General features: G+C 32.1%; 1 protein-coding gene across 3 annotated transcripts; it reads right to left on the bottom strand.

Annotated features, from left to right (window-relative positions):
- Window positions 1–1612: 1612 nt before the first annotated feature.
- On the bottom strand, window positions 1613–23608 carry LOC141537998 (uncharacterized). 3 transcript variants are annotated; one of them, XM_074259243.1, is made up of 8 exons: window positions 22709–23608; window positions 22403–22451; window positions 21124–21366; window positions 20335–20433; window positions 20078–20250; window positions 19176–19333; window positions 2635–18818; window positions 1613–2548 (listed from the first exon to the last, which is right to left on the bottom strand). In XM_074259243.1, the coding sequence occupies exons 3-8, from the start codon at window positions 21353–21355 to the stop codon at window positions 2379–2381; spliced, it is 17016 nt and encodes a 5671-aa protein (XP_074115344.1). In that variant the 5' UTR covers window positions 21356–21366; window positions 22403–22451; window positions 22709–23608; the 3' UTR covers window positions 1613–2378. The 3 variants fall into 3 exon arrangements, with proteins under 3 accessions (XP_074115344.1, XP_074115345.1, XP_074115346.1); XM_074259244.1 differs by lacking the exons at window positions 20078–20250; window positions 20335–20433; window positions 22403–22451; window positions 22709–23608 and having other exon boundaries at window positions 21124–21298; XM_074259245.1 differs by lacking the exons at window positions 19176–19333; window positions 20078–20250; window positions 20335–20433; ... (1 more) ...; window positions 22403–22451; window positions 22709–23608 and having other exon boundaries at window positions 2635–18275; window positions 18403–18543.
- Between the last annotated feature and the right edge of the window lie 76 nt (window positions 23609–23684).

Genomic DNA, 23684 nt, shown 5'->3' with positions numbered 1-23684 from the left:
ATTATCATTATTGCTTTTAGTGATACTATTATTATTATCATTACGATCATTATTAGTTGTAGATAAAAATATTTGTTTTTATAAGTATGACTGTGTGTGTGAAGAAAATTGATAAATAAAAGAAGAAAAAAACGAAATATCAATCTTTTTATTTTTGTTTAACCACTTTAGACCTCTTTCACATATCTATCCAGACACACCAAATGTAAAAAAACTGAAAAAATCTAATTTTTAAATCGATTTATGTCATACCGTCATCATTATAGACTACCCAATGTTTCTATTATCCCCCTCCAAGGCGTGAAAATATGCAGACGCCCTCACAACTCCTAGGACCTCCTTAGTGATCATACTAACAGCTAATCACCCTAGGAGGAAGGAAAGGGAGGCAGGACAGTCTAAACTGTCTCGCAGGTTGTGTCCCATAATATGCTCGGTATTTTATCGTAATTTTGTGCTATGACCACATCGAGGCATATTGGATTATGTCAGGCCTGATGAGAAATTGTTTTGAGTAATGTCTACTCAAAAGGAATAAAAATTACTTTGACTTAAAATTTGATACCATTAGTCACAATTAATGGCTAAATCTCTAAATAATATTAAAATATAAATAGTATCCACATTTATCGCCTAAATTTTTTTTTTAACTTCTCGCTAAGAAAATCAATGATTTTCGAAATATCGGGAAGTTATTGGTTTCACCCAGTTTTGTAAAAATCGAGGTTTCAACAGATCTCGATATTTTGAAGCCCTAAGAAGCTTTCCTGACTATTTTTACGATTATGTCCGTACGCGCGCGCGCGCGCGTGTGTGTGTGTGTGTGTGTAAACCTCTCATAACTTTTGAACGGCTTGACCGATTTCGTCGCAGTTGGTGCCATTCGAAAGGATTTGATTGAACTTAGATTTTGAATACAATTTGGACTGATTGGGACCGGTAAATTTTGAGGAATCTCAAAAAAACTGCAAAGAAAATTTTTTTAAATGTGGTTTTTTTGGAATATCTTTTGAACGGCTCTACTGATCGATCTCAAAAACTAATCAGCTCTTAACATCAAAAAATCATGTCGATCGCCGCTGGTCCGGTTAAAGTCGGTTGATTCGTTCGTGATTTATCGTTAATGAAAGAAAACTGAAAAAAGTGTTTTTTCGGAATTACTCCGAAATTCCTTGTCCGATCAAATTAAAGTCAAAGATTTATGATGAGGCTTAAAAACTGTGTCGAATGGCGCCAACCGCGTAGAAATTAATTCATTCATTCAAAAGTTATTGGAGTTTGAAAATTTTAAAAATAGTGTTTTATCAAACGTCTTTCAGACTTTCAAGCTATAGACGTACAAAACCTATATACAAAAGCTATTTCTTTGAGCTCGCAGAGTTCAAAATAACACACAAATTGTATTTTTGAGCTCGAAGAGCTCAAAAATGTCATAAGTGCAATTTCAAGCGTTTAGGTATGGAATTGGCGGGAAGTTGCAGGGATTGCCTTCAAGGTCAACCGTTTTTCTAATTTTTCACAATATAACTTATATAAAATTGTTCAAGACATGTCACGTGGTAAATACTGTTTAAGTACTGGGTATTTTATCTTCTTATACAACACCAATCAATTTTATTTTTTATTTTCATAGGCATTAAAGAATTTATTCAATTAGAACATTCTAAAAACATACTTAAAAGCTATATTTATAAAAAAAAAAAATTATTAATTTGAATCAGTTTTACAACGATTGATTAATATTTTAAGTTATTAAAAATGGAACGTTTTATACATTCTAATAATTAACAATATAAGTTAACCATACGTTCCTTGATTATTTTGTTCTACGTTGGCTTGATTGATTTGATTTTGATAGTTATTATTATTATTATTATTATTATTATTATTATTATAAATTAACATACTGCGAAATAATTAAGGCTTGATTTCCATCCGAAAATCTAATGTATTTTTTATTTTTATAGATGCAATTAAAAAAGCAAATTTATCATTGAAACTCAGAAAATCTGAATTTTTCACAAATAAGTTAAAAGTTGTATTGAAATTCGATAACAAGAAAAGCTGCTATTATGAATATTAATTAATATAATTTCATAATTTTATCTTTTTCATTCTGCTTGGAATTTATCACAAATCTAGATCACAGATCTATATACTCAATGCTATTACAACATATACTGATATTTACATTACATAAATGTGAAATAATGCTGAATATTGATTTAAATGTCTCAAATAAATTATCTTAAAAAATTATCGTTAAGTCTTCAAATTATTCTATATGAAAAATGCAGTAGATATTACGAAATAAATTTACAAAATATTTTAATAAGAACTTAACTTTTGACTAGTATGACCATTTATATTAACGAAATTTAAAATTCAAGTCGATAAGCGCTACAGCTTGTTTCGTGATCCTGAAGATTAATTGTACACCGTGAAGCGGATGGAGAAAGATCAATATGGTTTTCTGCAAGTGCTTCTTCATTATCAGCTACCCAATAACCTAAAGTATCAGTATCGTAGGTTGGAATAATCGTCACTTCTGAAAAATAAAAAAATAAATTCATTCAGTTGCAAATAAATTTGATCAGGTAAATCTTAAAATAAATAAAAAAAAATTTTACTTACCAAGGTCCTTATTTTCCCAAGTTTTTTTAGCATTAAGTAATGCATCATATACATCACGACTAGGTTCTGTCCCACTAAAAACGTAATATCTTGCACGTATTTGCTTGAAAAATTCGAATGACGTGTAATAAGAATTTCCGTGATGAGGAACGAAAGTCAGATCTAAATAAATTGGTTGAATTTTATTGTTGACTTCTTTAGATTTTTTATTACTTTTACTAGGACTTTCTGAGTGCTTTTTATTTTTCAAGTTTTCTGAGATAATTTTTTTAGACTGTTTATTATCTTTTCTTGGTGTTGATGACGATGTCTTATCAGAGGATTCAGTACCACCAAAAGCAGGTGAAGGTAATTCCATAGGTTTTCCCCAATCATGAAGGATGTCGAAATCAGATGAATTCGACGGAATGTTAATACTGCGGTTTAATGTGTTATTTCCAAAATTGAATCTATCTGGTCGTTCAGGGGGTGGTAACTTCATTGGTTTACCCCACTCTTTTAATGGATCCTTAGCTGCTTCAACACTTGTTTCTTCGTCAGCTTCGTATACTTTTTCAGATTCATCATCTTTTTCAATATTTGCTGTTTGATGTAGTTTCATGTCGTCACTTAGGACATCATATGTAGTTACTTTTTTAAATGTAAAATCGTCACCGTCATCTGAACTAACAAGCGTGATAGATGATTCCATTTCATGACAAGGTGGTGTAGACGGTAACTGGCCGTAAAAACTACTACTCATATCAGCTGTAGAAAATTCAACAGGCTTACTTTGTATTTCGCAATGATAAACTTGAGATGAAATTGACGATGGAGTCTTAATTATTTCAGGTTTAGGAGTCGTCTCTTCACAATTAGGCCAAACATCAGTTAAAAGTTGATCATTACTATCGTGAGAATCACTCAAAGAGGTTTGTAAATCTAAACAGGACGAATCCAACTTTTGGATTTCTGAAGATTGGTCAGTTTCAACTGAAGCTAATTTAGTCAACGATGACCCTTGGTCTGCTACCGTAACATCTACTTTTTCTGCTAAAACAATTGTTTCACCATGCTCATTTGTCGTTTCTGTCACTTCTTTAGTAGTTGTAACAATTTCCCCTTCATTGGATATTGTTCTAGTTGTGGTTATTGTGGTTCTTATAACTTCTTCAGAACGAAAACCTTCTGGGGTTGCTGTTCTAGAACAACTATCGAATCCATCTCTTCTTTCAGGAGTTGATCTCCCTGATTTTTCTTCTGAAGTTATCATACCAAGATGGCTTTTATAGCTGTGTACTTTTTCTCTTAACTCTATCTGTTTTGTTTCATCAGTCTCATATTTTTCTTTTTTTTCCAATGCTGATTCTTTGTGAGTAACTGCAGTTTTACTTTCATCTTCATTCTTGATCTCTGGTTCAACTAAACTACTCTTTATAACTGTTCTTTTGATAATAACATCATATTCTGGCATCTCTTCAACAGTTTTAGTTTCGCCTTTAACTAAAATATCCTTAATTTTTTCTGTTTCTCTTTCCATATCTCTATCGCTAATAATGTTTTTTTCAATATTTGTTGTATCTAAAGATGTTGCCGTTAACCTTGAAGATTCAGCGGATTCTAGAAAATGATTTGGATCAGAGTGTAAGTCATCAGCGGACTTTTCACTAAAAGTAGTTATATGAGTTGTGCGCATTTCTGTTATTGTACTAGGAAAGGACATTTGAAATTGACTTTCATATTTATTGTCATGGTCTAAGATTTGCGACGTTGAACATTCAAAGGATTTACATTCAGTTACTGGCTTGCTAGATCGTCGATCGAAAATTTCATTTCCGTCATGACTTTCATCCAAAATAACTTGATCAAAAATAGTTTTTCGCGATAAATGCATCTTTATTATTAACTTTTCAATTATTTCAATTAATATATACCTAGGTACAGATAAAGTTTTTTCCATTTCATCAAGATCAGACCAAGAAATTTTATTATTCTCGTTTATATATTTGTCTTGAATTTTAGACTCTACTTCCATTATTTTTTTTTCAGTTATGGAAATCTTTTCTTTTTCATCATAAAATTCATATTTTTTCTCCAACATCTCTTCTTGTTCCTTATTCTTGATTAAAAATTCACTATTTTCTACATCTACTTTTTTGTCCGTTATTAAATCAGTCGGTTGAATTTCTTTTTTTGCTACTAAATATTCAGTATTAAACTTTGTATTCTCATCTTTGGGAAAAATAAATTCCATCTCAATATTTTTTTTGTTACAAATTTCTTCAATTATTTCAACTACGATGTTTTTTGACACATCATAAAGATTAACAATCTCTTCAAGATTGTCACTAACAATTTTTCGGCCTTTTATCACATATTGACTCATTATATACTTTTCAATATCATTTTTTTGTGTCAGTAAACATTTTCTTTCTTCATTAAATTCATCAAGCTTTATGTTTGACTTATTGACATCTGTCAAGCTTTCACCAATATTTTTTGAACTAACTGAAGATAATTCATCTTCGTCGTCATATGCAAGTCTAGATTGATTGGGTTCAGAATCTTCACCACTTTCAATCATTTTTTTTGTGAAATGCTTTGTATCTGCAATTGTTGTTTTTGATGTTTTTGATTCTTCGTCCTTATCTGATTTGTTTTTCAATAAATCCACAGTCTTCAACACTTCTGATGGCGTTTCAATTTCGTGGTGACTATTAAATTCTTCATTCCCATCTTCTGTTAGATTTTTTGATTCATCTGAAAGTTCTTTCTGTGGAGATGATGAAGTAGTTACTTTTTTTATGCCCTCTTTTTCGAGGATTCGATCAGTTGAAATAAATTGCAGGCTAGTTACTCGTGATGTTTGAGGTGTATGATTTCCATTATGGTGTAACTCATTTTCTTTGTCCAACAAATCGTCTCTTTGAACTGGGCTATCTTTTGATGATACTATAATTTTAATAGCATCTTGAACATCAACATTTACACTTAGATTTTGTGGTTTATCTGACGGTCCTGATGTTTCAGATGTTAAAAATAAGCTTACTTCCTCTACTTTTTCTTTTTGACCTTTTACTATATCTTCACCAATACTATATTTGTCATCTTTAACCTCTTCAATTAAATTCCTGTTATCTTCTATCAATATTGACGACTGTGTTGCTGAAGATGACTTTAAATCATCTGACTGATTTTCTTGATCTTTATCTACAATTTGATTAGAATTTGACGTCATCGGCTTCGATCCAGTTTCTATTTTCAGATTGACACAGTCATCAGCTTGATCAATGAAACTGTTTTCTTCGGCTGGTTCAGTTTGAATTGTATCTTTATCATCTTCTAAATTTAGATCCAAATTTTTAATTTCTTTACATGATGCGATTGAGCTGAGTGATACCGGTTTATTAGCACATAATTGTTGTTCTTCTTCTATAATCTTATTATCCACTGGGATTTCGCTTTGACTTACTTTTTTAGACGTTGGTAATTTTGTACTATCAGCATCATCAAGTACTTCCTTCATTAGTTTACTCTCAAATTCTTCATGCTTTGGTGCAATTAAAGATTCTGAAGTAGCAATTGGTTTGTGGTCTTTTGAATCATCTTTTTTTTCATCAGCTATAACTTCAGTATCCCTTAATGTCACTAACAAATGTGTGGATTCAATTTTCTGAATTTGATCTTCTTTCGGAAATGAGCTTCTTGGTTCATTTAATTCTACTAAAGATTGTAACGATGAAGATAATTTAACATCTTTTGAATCAACTTCACTTTCTTCAGCTATGCTTATATCAGAACATGGTGATGTTGATACTCTTGAAGTAATAGATCTATCATCACCACAAGGTTCTAATTGGTCTATAGATCTTTCGCTTTCCTGAGAGATGACAGGAGATTCCAATTCTTTGCCATGACTTTGTTTTCCTTGTTTTTCATCGATACTCTTCGTCTGATCTGATTTTGTAATAGCTAATTGTGGGTCTTTCGTTTCATGACCACGATGGTCAGTTGAAAATTCATCACCTCTTAATGATGCCGATATCGAAGGACTCTTGGGTTTTTCTTCTTTACACTTACCATCCGTATGATCGATAGAACTTTGAATATCACTTAAGTTTGTATCGATTGGAGAAATAAGTTCCTTATCATTGATGTTTTGCTCTTTTTTTTCATCAATTAACTTATCTTTATGAGAAGTCATTAAATCTTGTTGCGGCGCAATTATTCCTATGTTATCATCCATATCGCAAGCAACCTGATTTAAGATTATTGATTTTCCGGAAACGACTGAAGATACTGATGTTACCGGCAATTCAAGTACTTTCGTTTCATCTTCACTATGTACGGCTGAAGTTTTATCAGACTTTGGTGATGATGGCATTGAAAGACTACTTATTTTTTCTGCCTCATTCAGGTCTTCCATTTTTTTATGCATATCCTTAGATAATTTTTTTAGATCATCTACAAGTAATATAGACTGTGCCAGTGTGGGTGATTTTAGACTCTGCGATGCATCTGCACTGGATTCAGCGGATGTTCTAGCAGATCGTAGCAATTCTTCCTGAATGTCTGTTTCTTTGCTCTCGTCAACTGATATTATTTTTTCAGAATGTATTAAATCTTGTTGTGAAGCAGCAGTCTTGATGTTATCGTGCTTAACGTCTACAATCACACTCGAGGCCGATACTGACACGGCAAAAGGTTGTACCTTTGTAGCCATTGGTAGATATTCGTGTTTATCTTCATGAGGCTCAGTAAATCTCTTATCGGATGTTGGAGATGGAGACTTGGAGGAGGTCGGTAGTTTCACTTCTTTCTTCTGTATCTCACAGTGTTGAGGAGTATCCTTAATCTGAGTAAAACCTGTATCTAAGGCAACTGCTGAATCTTTTCTCTGCACTTCAATTTCTTTGCCACGATCGGTCGAACTTCTTTTCTGAGTAAATGATATATTTTGTTGTAAAGCAGACAGTTTGATATCATCGTATTCATCTACTTCAACTGGTGTTAAGCTTTCTACTTCTTTCGGGACGGCAAAAGATGAGGACTCTGAAGGTATTACTATCTCTTCTATTTTATGTTTGTGATCGTCGGTAACACTTTTATCAGATGTTGGTGATGTTGACTTTGACAAAATTGGTGACTTCTCTTCTTCTCTATCTTTCTTCGTTTGGTCAGTAGTGTCCTGAATATCACCGGAAGTTGTATCTATTGAAACTACTGAATCTTTCCTGTGAACTTCGACATCTTTGCCCTGATCGATTGAACTTCTGGTCTTAGCGAGTGTAACATCATGTGAAGTAGCTTTTTTAATATTAACGTATTTATCTCCTCCAACCAGACTTAAGCTCTCTGCTTCTTTTGAGACTGCAGAAGATGGGATCTTTGTTGGTATTATCAGATCTTCGGTTTTATCTTCGTGATCATCGATAACACTTTTGTCAGATGTTGGTGATGTTGACTTTGAGAAAATTGGTAACTTTTCTTCATCTTTCTGTTTTTTAAGTTGGTCATTAGTGTCTTGAATATCACCGGAAGCTGTGTCTATTGCAACTACTGAATCTTTCCTGTGAATTTCAACATCTTTGCCCGGATCGATTGAACTTCTCGTCTGAGCGAGTGTAACATCTTGTAAAGTAGTTTCTTCAATATTATCGTATTTATGTTCTGCAACCAGACTTAAGCTCTCTGATTCTTTTGAGACTGCAGAAGATGGGATCTTTGTTGGTATTATCAGATCTTCGGTTTTATCTTCGTGATCATCGATAACACTTTTGTCAGATGTTGGTGATGTTGACTTTGAGAGAATTGGTGACTTTGCTTCTTCTTTCTGTTTTTGAGGTTGGTCAATGGTGTTCTGAATATTACAGGAATCTGTATCCATTGAAGCTACTGAATCTTTCCTGTGAACGTCAACATCTTTGCCCTGATCGATTGAACTTCTCGTCTGAATAGGTGATGTATCATGTTGTGATGTAGCAAGTTCGATATCATCGTGCTCATCTCCTGGAACTGGTGTTGAGCTTTCTACTTCTTTCGGGACGGCAAAAGATGAGGACTCTGAAGGTAATATATCTTCTATTTTACCTTTGTGATCGTCGGTAACACCTCTGTCAGATGTTGGTGATGTTGACTTTGGGAGAATTGGTGACTTTGCTTCTTCTTTCTGTTTTTGAGGTTGGTCAATGGTGTTCTGAATATTACAGGAATCTGTATCCATTGAAGCTACTGAATCTTTCCTGTGAACGTCAACATCTTTGCCCTGATCGATTGAACTTCTCGTCTGAAAAGGTGATGTATCATGTTGTGATGTAGCAAGTTCGATATCATCGTGCTCATCTCTTGCAACTGGTGTTGAGCTTTCTACTTCTTTCGGGACGGCAAAAGATGAGGACTCTGAAGGTAATATTATATCTTCTATTTTATCTTTGTGATCGTCGGTAACACCTCTGTCAGATGTTGGTGATGTTGACTTGGGGAGAATTGGTGACTTATCTTCTTCTGTCGGTTTTTTAGATTGATCGTTAGTGTCTTGAATATCACGGGAAGCTGTGTCAACTGCAACTACTGAATCTTTCCTGTGAACATCAACCTCTTGACCCTGATCGATTGAAATTCTCTTCAGAGCAAGTGTTTTATCCTGTGAACTAGCTTCTTCAATATCATCGTCCTCTTCACCTGCGAGCGAGCTTGGGCTATCTGCCTTTTCTGAAAATGCAGGAGAGACTGACTTTGTAGGTATTGACAGATCTTCTGTTTTATCATTGTGATCGTCAGTAACACTTTTAACAGATGTTGGTGATGTTGACTTTGACAGAATTGGTGACTTTTCCTCTTCTCTTTGTTTTTTAGGTAGGTCAGTAGTGTCTTGAATATCACCAGAAGCTGTATCTATTGAAACTGCTGAATCTTTCCTGTGAACATCGACATCTTTGCCGTGATCGATTGAAATTCTCGTCTTAGCGAGTGTAACATCTTGTGAAGTAGCTTTTTCAATATTATCGTTTTTATCTCCTCCAACCAGACTTGAGCTCTCTGCTTCTTTTGAGACTGCAGAAGATGTGATCTTTGTTGGTAATATCAGATCTTTTGATTTATCTTCGTGATCATCGATAACACTTTTGTCAGATGTTGGTGATGTTGACTTTGAGAGAATTGGTGACTTTGCTTCTTCTTTCTGTTTTTGAGGTTGGTCATTAGTGTCTTGAATATCACCAGAAGCTGTATCTATTGCAACTACTGAATCTTTCCTGTGAATATCAACATCTTGACCCTGATCGATTGAAATTATCTTCAGAGCAAGTGTTTTATCCTGTGATGTAGCTTCTCCAATATCATCGTGCACTTTACCTGCGACCGGGCTTGTGCTGTCTGTCTTTTCTGAAAATGCAGAAGAGACTAACTTTGTAGGTATTGACAGATCTTCTGTTTTATCTTTGTGATCGTCAGTAACACTTTTATCAGATATTGGTGATGTTGACTTTGTGAGAATTGGTGACTTTTCCTCTTCTCTTTGTTTTTGAGGTTGGTCATTAGTGTCTTGAATATCACCAGAAGCTGTATCTATTGCAACTACTGAATCATTCCTGTGAATATCAACATCTTGACTCTGATCGATTGAAATTATCTTCAGAGCAAGTGTTTTATCCTGTGATGTAGCTTCTCCAATATCATCGTGCACTTTACCTGCGACCGGGCTTGTGCTGTCTGTCTTTTCTGAAAATGCAGAAGAGACTAACTTTGTAGGTATTGACAGATCTTCTGTTTTATCTTTGTGATCGTCAGTAACACTTTGATCAGATATTGGTGATGTTGACTTTGTGAGAATTGGTGACTTCTCCTCTTCTCTCTGTTTTTTAGGTAGGTCAGTAGTGTCTTGAATATCATCGGAAGCTGTGTCTATTACAACTACTGAATCTTTCCTGTGAACTTCAACATCTTTGCCCCGATCGATTGAACTTCTTGTCTGAATAGGTGATGTATCATGTTGTGATGTAGCAAGTTCGATATCATCGTGCTCATCTCTTGCAACTGGTGTTGAGCTTTCTACTTCTTTCGGGACGGCAAAAGATGAGGACTCTGAAGGTAATATTATATCTTCTATTTTATCTTTGTGATCGTCGGTAACACCTCTGTCAGATGTTGGTGATGTTGACTTTGGGAGAATTGGTGACTTTTCCTCTTCTCTTTGTTTTTGAGGTTGGTCATTAGTGTCTTGAATATCACCAGAAGCTGTATCTATTGCAACTACTGAATCTTTCCTGTGAATATCAACATCTTGACCCTGATCGATTGAAATTCTCTTCAGAGCAAGTGTTTTATCCTGTGAACTAGCTTCTTCAATATCATCGTCCTCTTCACCTGCGAGCGAGCTTGGGCTGTCTGCCTTTTCTGAAAATGCAGGAGAGACTGACTTTGTAGGTATTGACAGATCTTCTGTTTTATCATTGTGATCGTCAGTAACACTTTTAACAGATGTTGGTGATGTTGACTTTGACAGAATTGGTGACTTTTCCTCTTCTCTTTGTTTTTTAGGTAGGTCAGTAGTGTCTTGAATATCACCGCAAGCTGTGTCTATTGCACCTACTGAATCTTTCCTGTGAACCTCTACATCTTTGCCCTGATCGATTGAACTTCTCATCTGAACGAGTGTAACATCTTGTGAAGTAGTTCCTTCAATATTATCGGATTTATCTTCTGCACCCAGACTTGAGCTCTCTGCTTCTTTTGAGACTGCAGACGATGGGATCTTTGTTGGTATTATCAGATCTTCTATTTTATCTTCGTGAACATCGATAACACTTTTGTCAGATGTTGGTGATGTTGTCTTTGAGAGAATTGGTAACTTTTCGTCTTCTTTTTGTTTTTTAGGTTGGTCATCTGTGTCTTGAATATCACCGGAAGCTGTATCTATTGCAACTATTGAATCTTTCCTGTGAATATCAATATCTTGACCCTGATCGATTGAAATTATCTTCGGAGCAAGTGTTTTATCCTGTGAAGTAGCTTCTTCAATATCATCGTCCTCTTCACCTGCGAGCGAGCTTGGGCTGTCTGCCTCTTCTGAAAATGCAGAAGAGACTGACTTTGTAGGTATTGACAGATCTTCTGTTTTATCTTTATGATCGTCAGTAACACTTTTATCAGATGTTGATGATGTTGACTTTGAGAGAATTGGTGACTTCTCTTCTTTTTGTTTTTTAGTTTGGTCATTTGTGTCTTGAATATCACTAAAAGCTGTATCTATTGTAACACCTGAATCTTTACTGTGAACTTCGACTCCCCTGCCATGATCGATTAAACTTATTTCTTGATCAGTTGATGAATTTTGTTGTAAAACAATTTCTTTGCTATCATCATGCTTATCTCCTGCAATCGAACTTGAGCTTTCTGCCTTTTCTGCGAATGCAGAAGAGGTTGACTTTGTCGGTATTGTCAGATCTTCTGTTTTATCTTTGTGATCGTCAATAATACTCTTATGAGATGTTGGTGATGGTGACTTTGAATGAATTGGTGCTTCAACTTCCTTACTCTCTTCTTCAGTTAGAATTTTTATTTTATTTTCACCGTGCTCAGATAAACTTTTATCAGATGGTGATTTTGAAACAATCAGTGGTCCCATTCCTTCGTTTTGTTCCTCTGTTCTGTCTATAGTATCTTCGATACTAACGAAAGCTGTATCTATTGAAGTTACCAAGCCTTTTTTCTGAATTTCATCTTCTTTTTCCTGATCGATCGATCTTTTTTTATGAGGGTGAGATATATCTAGTTGTGATGCAACAATTTCAATGTCATTGTACTTACTTTCTGCACTTGTACTCGAGCTTCCGATGTTCTCTGGAACTACATCAGGTTGTGTCTCTTTCGATGTTATTAAAACTTCTGGTTCATCTCTACGATTCTCAGTTAAACTTTTATCAGATGTTGGTGATGATGTCTTAGAAAAAGTTTGTGGTTTGACTTCCTCCTGATGTTTGTAAAGTTCTATTTTTTCGCCTGATTCTGGCAATGCTGATGTAATATGCGATTCCATTAAATCCTGCACATTTTCTGCGCTGTCTACTGGATACTTATCTTGAGTCGGTGTAATTAACGCTTGCGACGACGATGAGTCAATTATATCTAATTCTGGGGTTGAATATTCCTCTAAATTTTTCATTTTATCAAGACTTATTGCTGCGTCATACACTGATGAACCTTCTGCCGTTTTCTTATCTTCCTCATCATCTAATTCACAACTTTTCTCTGTTTCTGTCTTTAATACTTTCGGTATGATTGACAGATCATCAATTTGAGTATCTGAAATTTTATCATCTTTTTCACCTTCAATCAAGGCATGTTGATCTTTTGATATTGAGTGTTTTCGTGATAATGATAATTCATTACCTGAAATTTCACTATTATCAAATTCCAAGGGCTTATCCGTTTTTGTTAGTGAATTATCTATAGTATGAATAGACTTTTCATCGACTTTTTTGCTTACTTCAGACTCAACTGAATGATACTTCGTGCTTGGTGTAATAGATTGTGAAATTATCTCATCTTGAACGGCCTTAATATTCATTTTTTCATCTTCAGCTCCTTTCTGTTCTTTACTAAAAATAATTTGTTCTTTAAGGTCACTTGTCAGTATTGTTTCACTTGATGGTGTTGTCTCTAAACTCGTCAATGATGATTTAGCTAATTTTATATTACTTTCTGTATCAAAATTTTTGTCTCCTTTTTCAATATCTTCTATGGTTTCTTCTTTTTCATCTCTATATTTGATTTTATCACGATTATTAAGTTCAATTTCATCCACACCCTCAGTAGCTGAACCTTTTTCGCTTCTCTCCGATGAATCTTTTGAAGAATCACTTACGGCTTTATTTACATTCTCATCCTTTCTAACAGTTTTTAAAATTTCATCTGTTTCATCGCTAGATTCATAAGAATCCCATACGGCACTGTCCACAACTGACTGTTTTCTTAATTTTTTATTTATAATTAAGTTATTTATAATTTCAATAATAATTCGTTTGGAAATAAAATATTGTTGATGAATTCTATCGATAACATTAATCTCAATAATTTTCTTCTTTTCTATAAATTCTTTTGAAATAAAATCATTGATTTCAGATATCACTTTATCTGGTATTTGAGCAACCTCATCGTATTGAATATCATCTGTAGCTTTATCGACAAGTGAACTTTTCTGATCTTGTTTTGGAACATTCTCCTGAGCTAATTGTATTAGAGCTTTCTCAGAGATATTTATTACAGATGATTTCGTCATCCCTTTCATAGTAATAATACTTTCAATAATTTCAATTATTAAAAACCTTGGGTATGAATATTTTAAAGCTATTTCTTCTAAAATTTCTAAAGTAATTGGTGTATTTTTTTTTAGATAATTTTCTTGAATATAATCTTCAAGTTGATACTTTTTAATATCATCAGCTGTTTCTTTCTCCACTTTACTCATTTTACTAGCTTCATCTACTTTACTTTGTAATAGATATTCTTTAGAAATAATTTGGTCTATAATTACAATAAGTTGCTGTTTAGGAATTTGTTTACTAATAGAAATAAATTCTAACACTTGATCAGAAATCATAGATTTCTCAATTAACAGTATATCTTTAATTATGTCATAAATATTATCTTTATTTTTAATAATATTTCTAACATCTTCAGTTACAGAAGTTTCTTCTTGAAGTTCTATCGAGAGTTTAGGTGATGGTGGCATTGAATCTGGGGTAATCAAGACTACCTCGGCAGTTGTAGGTATCATTTTATGGTCAAATGCGATTTCTGAAGTTACTACGTCACTTATGGCTTGATGAGAATCATCTTTTTGCAGATTGGTATTCACTTTTTCACATACCTTTTCAATTCCAACTTCTAAAACATCCACATCAGAACTTTTAATATCTTCATTAAGAGCACTTTCTTGTAAATGAGGCACCACATCATCTTTTAATAATTCAGCACACATTAATTTAGCTTCAGTTATTGACTCACTTCTACTCCTTATGGATGATGAAGTATCCAGTACTTTCATATGATGATCTTGCGATAATTTTTTATCTTTCAAATCTTCTTCAACTTCAGTTTTTAATTTATCTTGAATTAGATACTGAACCGGAAGAAAACTATCTTCCTTAAGTACTTCTGCAACTTTTTTGACAATATCAATGACATCTTTTGGTTTATCATCAATAATTATACCAGCTGTTCCTGCAAGTACTTCACCTACATCTTTTACAGCATCTTTGATATTTTTAACAGGACTAATGGTATCACTTCGCTCAACACAATCAGAACTATCGCTTTTTAATACATCTGATTTTATATTTTGTGCAGTTATATCAGTTGAAATATTTTGTTTTCTTGGCTCTATTTCTTCCAACTTTTCAGCTACTTTGTTTAATTTTCCCTCTATCTCATTATCATTATCAAGTTCTAATGTGGTTTTTTTGAACTCTTCAACTATATGTTCTTCTAATGACTCTAATGAATCTCGTAGACTGTCTTTTACGGTTTTAAATTTTTTAGATGCTTCTTCTAACAAAACTTCAACATCTTCAACACTTTCAACGTTCTCATTAACTTCACCAATTTCTAGTGAGTGAGTATCTAATATAATCTTTTTTTTAATTAAAATTGTTTCAGGTATATCAATTTCTTTACCTTCTTTTTTTGGCCCCATTATTTGTTTAGTATCAACTTGTTGGTCATCATGGATTAATTGATGATCTTTTTCAGTTTTCTTGTCTGACAATAATGGATCTGCATCAAAACTTTTTTTTGGAGATCCTGATTTTGAGAACAGTTTTTCATCAATATCCTTTTCAGAGTCTCTCCGAGTACTTTCAGTCATTTTATCAATACCTTTCTCACATTTATCAGTGGCTTTACTATAGACCTCTGGAATATTTTTTTGTTCTTTGAAAGAAATAACTGATTCTTTGGTATATTGATTTTTGTCTTCTTTACTTGTATCATAATTGTCTATCTCATAAAGTTTTGGATCCACTTCCTCATGTACAGGCAAATCAGCCACTTCATCAGGAGTTTTTACAATATCTCTTGGAAGAGCAGGAATGGGTTGTTGCGTTATTTCTTTATTGGTAAATTTCAATTCCGGAACCTCTATGGGAGCTAGAGGAATGGTTTTCGATTTGGCAAAAGTTTCTATTTTTTTTATATCCTCGACCATTCCTTGTTTAACAATTTCTGAAGAAGTTGGTTTCATACCTTCAATAGAGATTCGCTCATCTTCTGGCAAAGTTGGAGCTGTTGTAGTGGCTCCAGATTCCAAAGTTGAGACTCTCTCTAATGATTCTTCGAATTTCTCTCGAATCTGAGTATCTTTTCCTATCTCTGGTTTTGAATCAGGGTCAATTTTTGCTTTTTGTTCCAAATTCAATTTCTCTGGACTTGAACTTAATGGTTCTTTATTTACGACTTCACTATCTGTTTCAACTAGCTCTTTTTGTGTATCTTTTTTCGAAGTTATGTCTGTAGTAGCTGAAGTAACTCCTTTTATTTTTTCTTCCTCTAATTTTTTATTTTTAGAAACAGAAATAATTGTGCTTTGCAGTTCTTTTTTCTCAATTTCAGAATCGTCATGTATTTTTTTGTCACTTTTTTCTTGCTCTTCAACAATTCCTTTCTCAATCACGGTGTCTTTTTCAGTGCCTTTGTGGTATTCGTTATCCACTCTGTCTTCTTTGTTTTTCTCTCGTTTTTTTTCATCTTTGTCGTTTTCCTTATCCTTCTTTAATACATTATCATCATCACCATCATCTTCTTCATCCTCAACATCCTCATTTTCATCATCAATGTCGTTATCATCATCATCATCAATATAACCTTCATTATCAACATAATTAGAAGGGTAGTTATCATCATCATCATTGTGATGATCTTCTTTATCATCTCGAACGATCTCTTGATCCTCTATTTCTTTAGTAAACGAATCATGAACAAGATTTTTTTCTGTTTGAACAACATCTAAAAAGTGCTTATGCTCTGTTTCTCCACTATGAACAGAATCTTCCGTATACATTTCTTCTTTTTCAATAATTAAATATTCATCTTCTTCAGTAAGTTCTTGACTAGCTTTCCGAGAAGTCGATTTTCTTGGTATTTCATCCATTTCTACAGTCACATCATCTTCAGTCAAATCTTCATATTTTTTACCGGTATCTACTGAAACGTCATGCTTATCTTTTATGAGATTATCTCGAGTATTCTCTATTCTTTCAGCTTTTTGCAACACAGCTTCAATTTCTTCAACAACTTGTCGTTCCTCTTTAAGATCAGCAAGAACTTTATTCTCAATAGAATCAAGTGACATGTCTTCAGATTTTTCAGTCAAGCATTTGTCAACAAATTTCATTGAATCCATATCAACAACTGATGATGTTGATACTGTTGATGAATCAGCTGCTTCTGTTTCATTTTTAAGTTTTTTTTGAATAGTATCTTTTTCTAGTTTGGTAGGTACTGTAGAAGTCACTTTTGCTACTTTCATTGGGCTTCCTGGTAGCCGATTTTTACTGGGGCTGGAAGTTGATTTTATACGACGAACAACAGGTTTCTTTTCAGCTGAAGCAACTGGTGGAGACGGCTTTTGTTTAGAAGTTATTTTTTCTATATTTTTTTGTTCTAAAACTTTTCTATTATTTGCATCTTTAGTACTTTTTGCTGGTGGATATATTTGCTTCGCAGAAGGTTTGCTGGTCGTTTTAGGCATTGATGTTTTTAGAAGTTCTGGTTTAGTGGGTAATCCAGTTAAAGGTTTTTTTGATGCAGAAATTTTCATTTTTTTATTTGTAGATTCAGATTTATTTTCGATTTTTCCTACTGGTGGTATTACCTTTATTTCTTTCGAATCTTTAGGATCTTGTTTTTTTCGTTCTATTTTTCGTTTTAATTCTTTGTTTACGATATTTTTATCTTCTTCATTAGTTTTAATCATTTCAAATTTTTTTCCTTCACTTTCTTTCTGTGAATCTTTTTTTGATTCTTTTTTCATGTCTTTAATATCTTTTTCGTTTTTTTTCGATTCTTTCAAGTCAATCATTGTTTTCGAATATTCTTTTGCATTATCAACCTTTTTAATTTCTAAGTCACTTGTTTTTTTAGTTTTTGTCTCTTGCTTCTGCGATTGACTTTCTATTTTTGGTACTTTAACTTCCGATGTTTCACGTTTAGTGATTTTTGTTTCATTTGTCCGCTTTGTTTCTCTGTCAATTTGGTTCATTTTAAGTTTTGTAGATTTTTCTTTTGATGTAGCTAGAGATATAGCCGGTGATAAATTTTTGGCAGAGCACGTTGAATGCTTCAAAAATTCAAGATGCTTTAATCGTTCGATACCTTCAAAAATTGTATGTTGTGGAGTACTTCCAGGAAAAAGAATTCTTGTAATAGTATCTTCAGGGTTAGCAGGTTGCCAAACTATTAAAGCGCAGATAGATACCATATTTCTAATTGGAAATGCAAAATTATTTGAGTCTTTCTTATGTGAATCAGCAAAAAGCTTATGGTCAGCAGCAGTCCATTTTGATAAAAAATCTTTCACTTCTCGACTGTCTTTCACTGGACTTAAGACATACATATCTAACGTACCATGTCCAACTTTATGATACAGATTTATCGGATCCTGCCTCCTATAACAGAGATGGGGACGTAAATGAATATGTTTTAAATTTGTAACAAGTTCTTGTCCAAGATCAATAAGGCTGAAAATAAGGGGATCATCGTCTTTGTTATCATCAGATGAACGTAATTGCTTACTTTCGAATATATTACCAAAAAAATGTCCAATTTGAGGATAAACTTGTGTCTCTTTTTTCTTACGAAGAAAACTAGACATTCCACCGATATTACTATTATTTACTCTTGTAAAAAGAACAGCGTCCAGTCGATCCAAATGTCTTGTGAAATCCCAAAAGCATGATTTTCTAGCAAAACCACCGTCGACTAACATATTGAAGCCATTTATACCGAAAAGAGCTGCATCACCTTGACCGCCAGGGAAGACATAGAGTGTCGGATGACTGAATCGGATATTACCAACTACATCAGATGGCTGCATTAACTGAGCTAATGTTTGTGTAACTAAATATTGTTCTATATAATTAATAAAGCTCGTAATCGCTGGTAATCTTGTTGATAATATATCTTCAGGATTTAAACGGATCCTACATGAGCTAAATAAATAATGACAAAAATTAGCAATTTTTTTAGTTATATGGAATATGCTGCTCGACTATTTCAAAACACAGTAGCTGCAAAATTTTTAGATCTATTTTTTTTTTTTGGTGTTCTTATATTTTTTATTACTTCAAAGAAGTAATCTCATAATTTTATTTCTTGAAAATTTTGTGTTAATACATATTCTATACATGAATTAAATTTTTCATCAATTTAAAGTATAAACTTTTTTCTGTTTTTAAAGTCTTGTAAAAATCTTGTAAAGTCTGAGAATTCGTAAAAATCTCAGGAACTAAAATTTCTATGTTTTGAATTAGGGCAGCCATGTAAGTTTCTGTTAAACAAAATATTACCGAGTAGAAGGTTCTTGAGATAATCGTTCTGTAGACCATTCACCAATTCCAGCACAGCTTATGTCAATTGTCACATTATTCTCATAAGCTCGAAGTACTCGTTGCACGTCATGCTCATTAAATGCATCAAAAAAATCAGCCAAGCTGAAGGTTCCATCCTATTAATATCAATACATAGTCAGTAAAACAACAAAAATAATTTATAACAATATTGAAAAAAAAAAGATAATATAATAAATAAATAATTACAACTATCAACCTGCACATACTATGTGATTGTCGAGGATTACGACTTATGAATGAAAGGAGCTAATGATTTTTCGATATTTTTAATTACAATATACATAGTTTATGTAATTTTTAAATAAATTTTAAAAATATTATTGCTATCAGTTACCAATAATTTAATGAAAAATGTGACGGAATAAACTTATAGAACCAATGCTGTTTGAAAATGGTTCAAAAATAACATAAAAATTGATTGTCACCAATAAAATCGTGAAAAGACACAAATTCACATCAAAACCTTTTTGATATTATCAGAATGAATAATAAAAATACCTTTTAAAATGAATATATGCCCGTAAAAATTTTCCTTCTCCTCTTAATTATAAGAATTAATAATATTATGTTAATTTGATATTTAACATACATCCATATTCACATGTTCAAAACAAAATAAATAAATCAATCTTGAAAATGCATAAATTCAAATCTTGATCTGACCTTCCTAATAACACTGAATTGTACCAAAAAAACTCTATTTTATCAAATGAATACCCAAGAAACAAAATTTTCTTTATTCTCTTAATCATATAAATAATGATGCTTTATTTATTTATAATAGTAAAAAAAAGTTACTGGTTTTATTTTATACTATTATACAAAAAGTAAAAACAAACCTGCAGTATCCAGGAACCATTTTCACTAAACGTATAACCAGCGTGAATGATATGACGATGCTTTGTAAAGCTTGCTAAAAGATTTCTAATACACTGTAATAATGTATTAGTTTGTGGATGAATTAAAATTTCAGTAACAAGATTCTCTGTTGCATACTGGATCAACCGTTCCCCTGAGAAATAATTTTTTTATATTTACTTTTGATAAAAATTATTACACGTCTTGTAAAGTGCTTAGCATTTGATTGTTTAATTACCGTTCCGAGCTTCTTCACCTTCGGGTGATTGTGCAACTAAAGCTTCTAATTCCTTTTCTAAATCAACATGGCAATTTTCTTTATCCCAAGACAAAAATCCTAGAATAATATTTATGTACATATCAGTAATAATGAAGTTGTGTTTTTACATATATTGTGTACACACTTATTTATTTTTATTGAATTGAAAGCAGTTATAAGCGCCGATCGATTCAAGCCGCAAAGAACCACGTGACAGGGGGTGCGGTAACTATGACGTCACAGGATCCGCCCTCAGTAAAATAGTTTAATTTTGACAAATATATAATTTTTTTCGTGTTATACTGATTTTTTAAAAAATTACTTAACGAATTTATTTTCATTAGTTTAAAAAGATAATATGTATTCATCAAGATAAAAAATAAAAAATAAAATATGAATTTTAGAAAAGGAATATTGCTCTGTTCCAGGAATTCTCTGAAGATATTTCACGGCCAAGTTTAAAACAAAATAATAACGTCTGAAAATTCTCAAAGAGTACAGTAAACGAAAAAAAAAAATGTATACGTGATAGAGCTTAAGGGGAACGACCGAATACCATGATAAATTTAGCTTTATCATACTACTTTTAAGTGTGGCAGTAAAGTAGCTTATTTTGGCGATTGTTGTACATCTTAGTGACTCTTGCAATACTTAAGGAATTATAACTGTCAAACATGACTTCAAAAACCCAAACTTTTGAATAATGATTAATCATGAATGTTATGAGTGATTCATTCAGTTTAAAAATTGATAGATGAATAAATTTACCTTTGGCAAGTTTATTAAGAATAAAATGCTTATGTTGGATGGCATGTGGCTCAGGAAGCACAACCAAAAGATAACATCCACTAAGAGGTGAAGGTGGTGGATGTTGATGAGATCCAGGAGTTGTTGAAATCATATTTGTTGTATCGATAACCATTGCACCAGGATCATTTGTAGTTTGATTTAATACTGGACTTTCTTCTTTACGTTCTATCGTTTTTTCGAAGGAGTCCATGATGTAAATACCTGTCAATGTTTTAATAATTACAGATATTGGATGATTAAATTTTCTTTCCTTTTTTTTTTTTTTTTTTTTTTTTTCACGTTAAAAACCTCAAATCCCTTAATTTAAATGATGAGTAATAAATCAATTGATACGAGTTTTTATTTCGAGAAATTAAGTCGTAGAAGTATTGGAAATCGAAATTTTTATACATATTTCGAACAGCTAATATATTTGAGCAAAGAAAAAATACAATTTTACTTAAGTACAAAACTAATCCCTAATTAAGAAATCTAATTTGAAATGATTTAAAAGCATCGGATTTAAATACTATATAAATATACAATTAACGTGTAGGTAATCATTTCAAATCATCTTTCTGAATCAGGGATGAGTGAAAATCCGATATTTTTTTTTTTTTTTTTTAATCACTTATATTTAAAAATTATATTGATCGTCGTCATTATTTATGATTAATAATAAAATGTTTTGTTCGTGAGAGCTACTCGTTGAAAAAAAAAAATATTATAATCAGATTTTTCATCTCTAAAAAAAGTACACTTTAATCATTGCATTGAAGTTGACTTTTGTTGAATTCCGGAATTTTATTAATTTTTTAAATCTACTATGATTGAGAATGTTCATTTTCAAAATTAAAAATTCGTAAAAGATACTAAATTTTGGACGTATAATTCTTATGTTATTTGATGATTCATTCACATTCTGACTATAGACTCATGTCACATTATAGCCCTTAGTAACAACCCCTCCTATATCCAACAACCTAAATTTTCAAATTAAATTTCACTTGTACTACTAAAAATTATTTGGACGCGGCATTTGTATTGATTTTTTTCAGGTTTAACTATATCTTTTTTAAATAATCCGATATTCATCACTCGAAAATAATTTATTATTTCATGTTGAAACAAAACTGGCATCTCTCTCTCTAACATTAAAAAAGTAAGTAAAAGTTTTTCAATTGATTAAAATTTCTATTAAATCTATTCAGAAAAATGCAAAAGGATAATTTAATAAATCGATAATTTTATTACTTACCTTCTTACTTTTATTCTTCTGGATAAGAAAAGAGAAAAATGCTCAAAATCTTTTTCATAAAAAAAAACAAAAAAAAATTTATTTAACCACTAATATTTAATATTCAATCAATTAACAATTCTTATGTCTTATCTTCTTTTCAATAGCACTTCTGAAGAAATCTAACAATTAGGTGATTATTACAGTAATTGAATACAAAACTATAAAAGGATATCCACTAATCTCATAACAAAAAATGTTTAAAAATATCAACCAAAATTACAAAATGTCTTGCTAAATTTTATTTTTTTGTTTTTTCTAGAATACCTTCTTATTCAGGGAAAGCCTTGGTAATAGCTCACTGATAGGTTCGAGGGTTACCGGCTCTCTAACTGCAAAGCCCTTGCGCCAGTTCACACAGGAGATTCCCTCTCTATCGGACGAAACGACGCAGTGACGTTATTTTCGGAATCCCCTCTCTGAAAAAGGCGGTCCTTTTTATTGTTAAACACTCATCAAGATGTTTAGTATTTAATTAATTCGGCTTGATTCTTTCAAAATAATAATTAAACAAAATAAATTATTTTTCAATAATACTTAATATTGTTGATATTAATGGCTGAGTCAATGACCATTTGACAAGTTCTAAATGAAATCTTCGTGTCGGATGACACGTACGTTTGTTAATCCTATGCCTTCAGAATAATTATTTGATTTAATCGGTTTTATGACATCAATAATAATAAAGTAATGTTTTCACGTACAAAAATAAGATGGAGTGAATGACAATATTTTTTTAACATTTTTACGCATACAAAAATAATATTTCAAAGTTCATTTTGACTAAAGTATGATTAAAATCTGACTTTAATTTCAATAAATATCAATAACTATTTCAAAAAACTACCTAAATAAATGACAAAATTTTGCAGTTAAAAAGTTTAATGACTCTATATATAATTGAATGTCTGATCTACGGCAGAAAAGTTCCGTTTTATCCCCACTATTATGATCTGCGACGCTAGTATTGACCAGGCACTACTATTCGCCGCAAAAACATAATTAAAAAAAAAATTTTAAACGTTTTAGAAATTTTTGAATATTTACCAATTTAAAAATTACCTTCTGTATTAATCAACATAAATTATTGATTTTCTAGTAATGCTGATTTTTTTTACACGTTTTGTCAGTGAGTTCATTTAAAAAGATAGAAAAATAGTTATTGTTTATTAGGAAGTTAATTATTCCAGATTTGAGTAATTTGAATGATACTAATGATTTCTAAAACTTTAAAGTAGAGAAT

Source organism: Cotesia typhae, unplaced genomic scaffold, assembly GCF_013202065.1.
Source record: "Cotesia typhae breed Kobodo isofemale line unplaced genomic scaffold, CoteBio_Ctyphae contig_20, whole genome shotgun sequence".
NCBI lineage: Eukaryota > Metazoa > Arthropoda > Insecta > Hymenoptera > Braconidae > Cotesia > Cotesia typhae.
This window is presented reverse-complemented; position numbering and strand designations above follow the sequence as displayed.

Coding starts and splice junctions, on each gene's coding strand:
- LOC141537998 (XM_074259243.1), bottom strand. CDS start 21,355: ATGGACTCCTTCGAAAAAACGATAGAACGTAAAGAAGAAAGTCCAGTA. Junction 20,434..21,123: donor TCTTAATAAACTTGCCAAAG/GTAAATTTATTC, acceptor ATATTATTCTAG/GATTTTTGTCTTGGGATAAA. Junction 19,334..20,077: donor ATGGTTCCTGGATACTGCAG/GTTTGTTTTTAC, acceptor TGATATTAATAG/GATGGAACCTTCAGCTTGGC.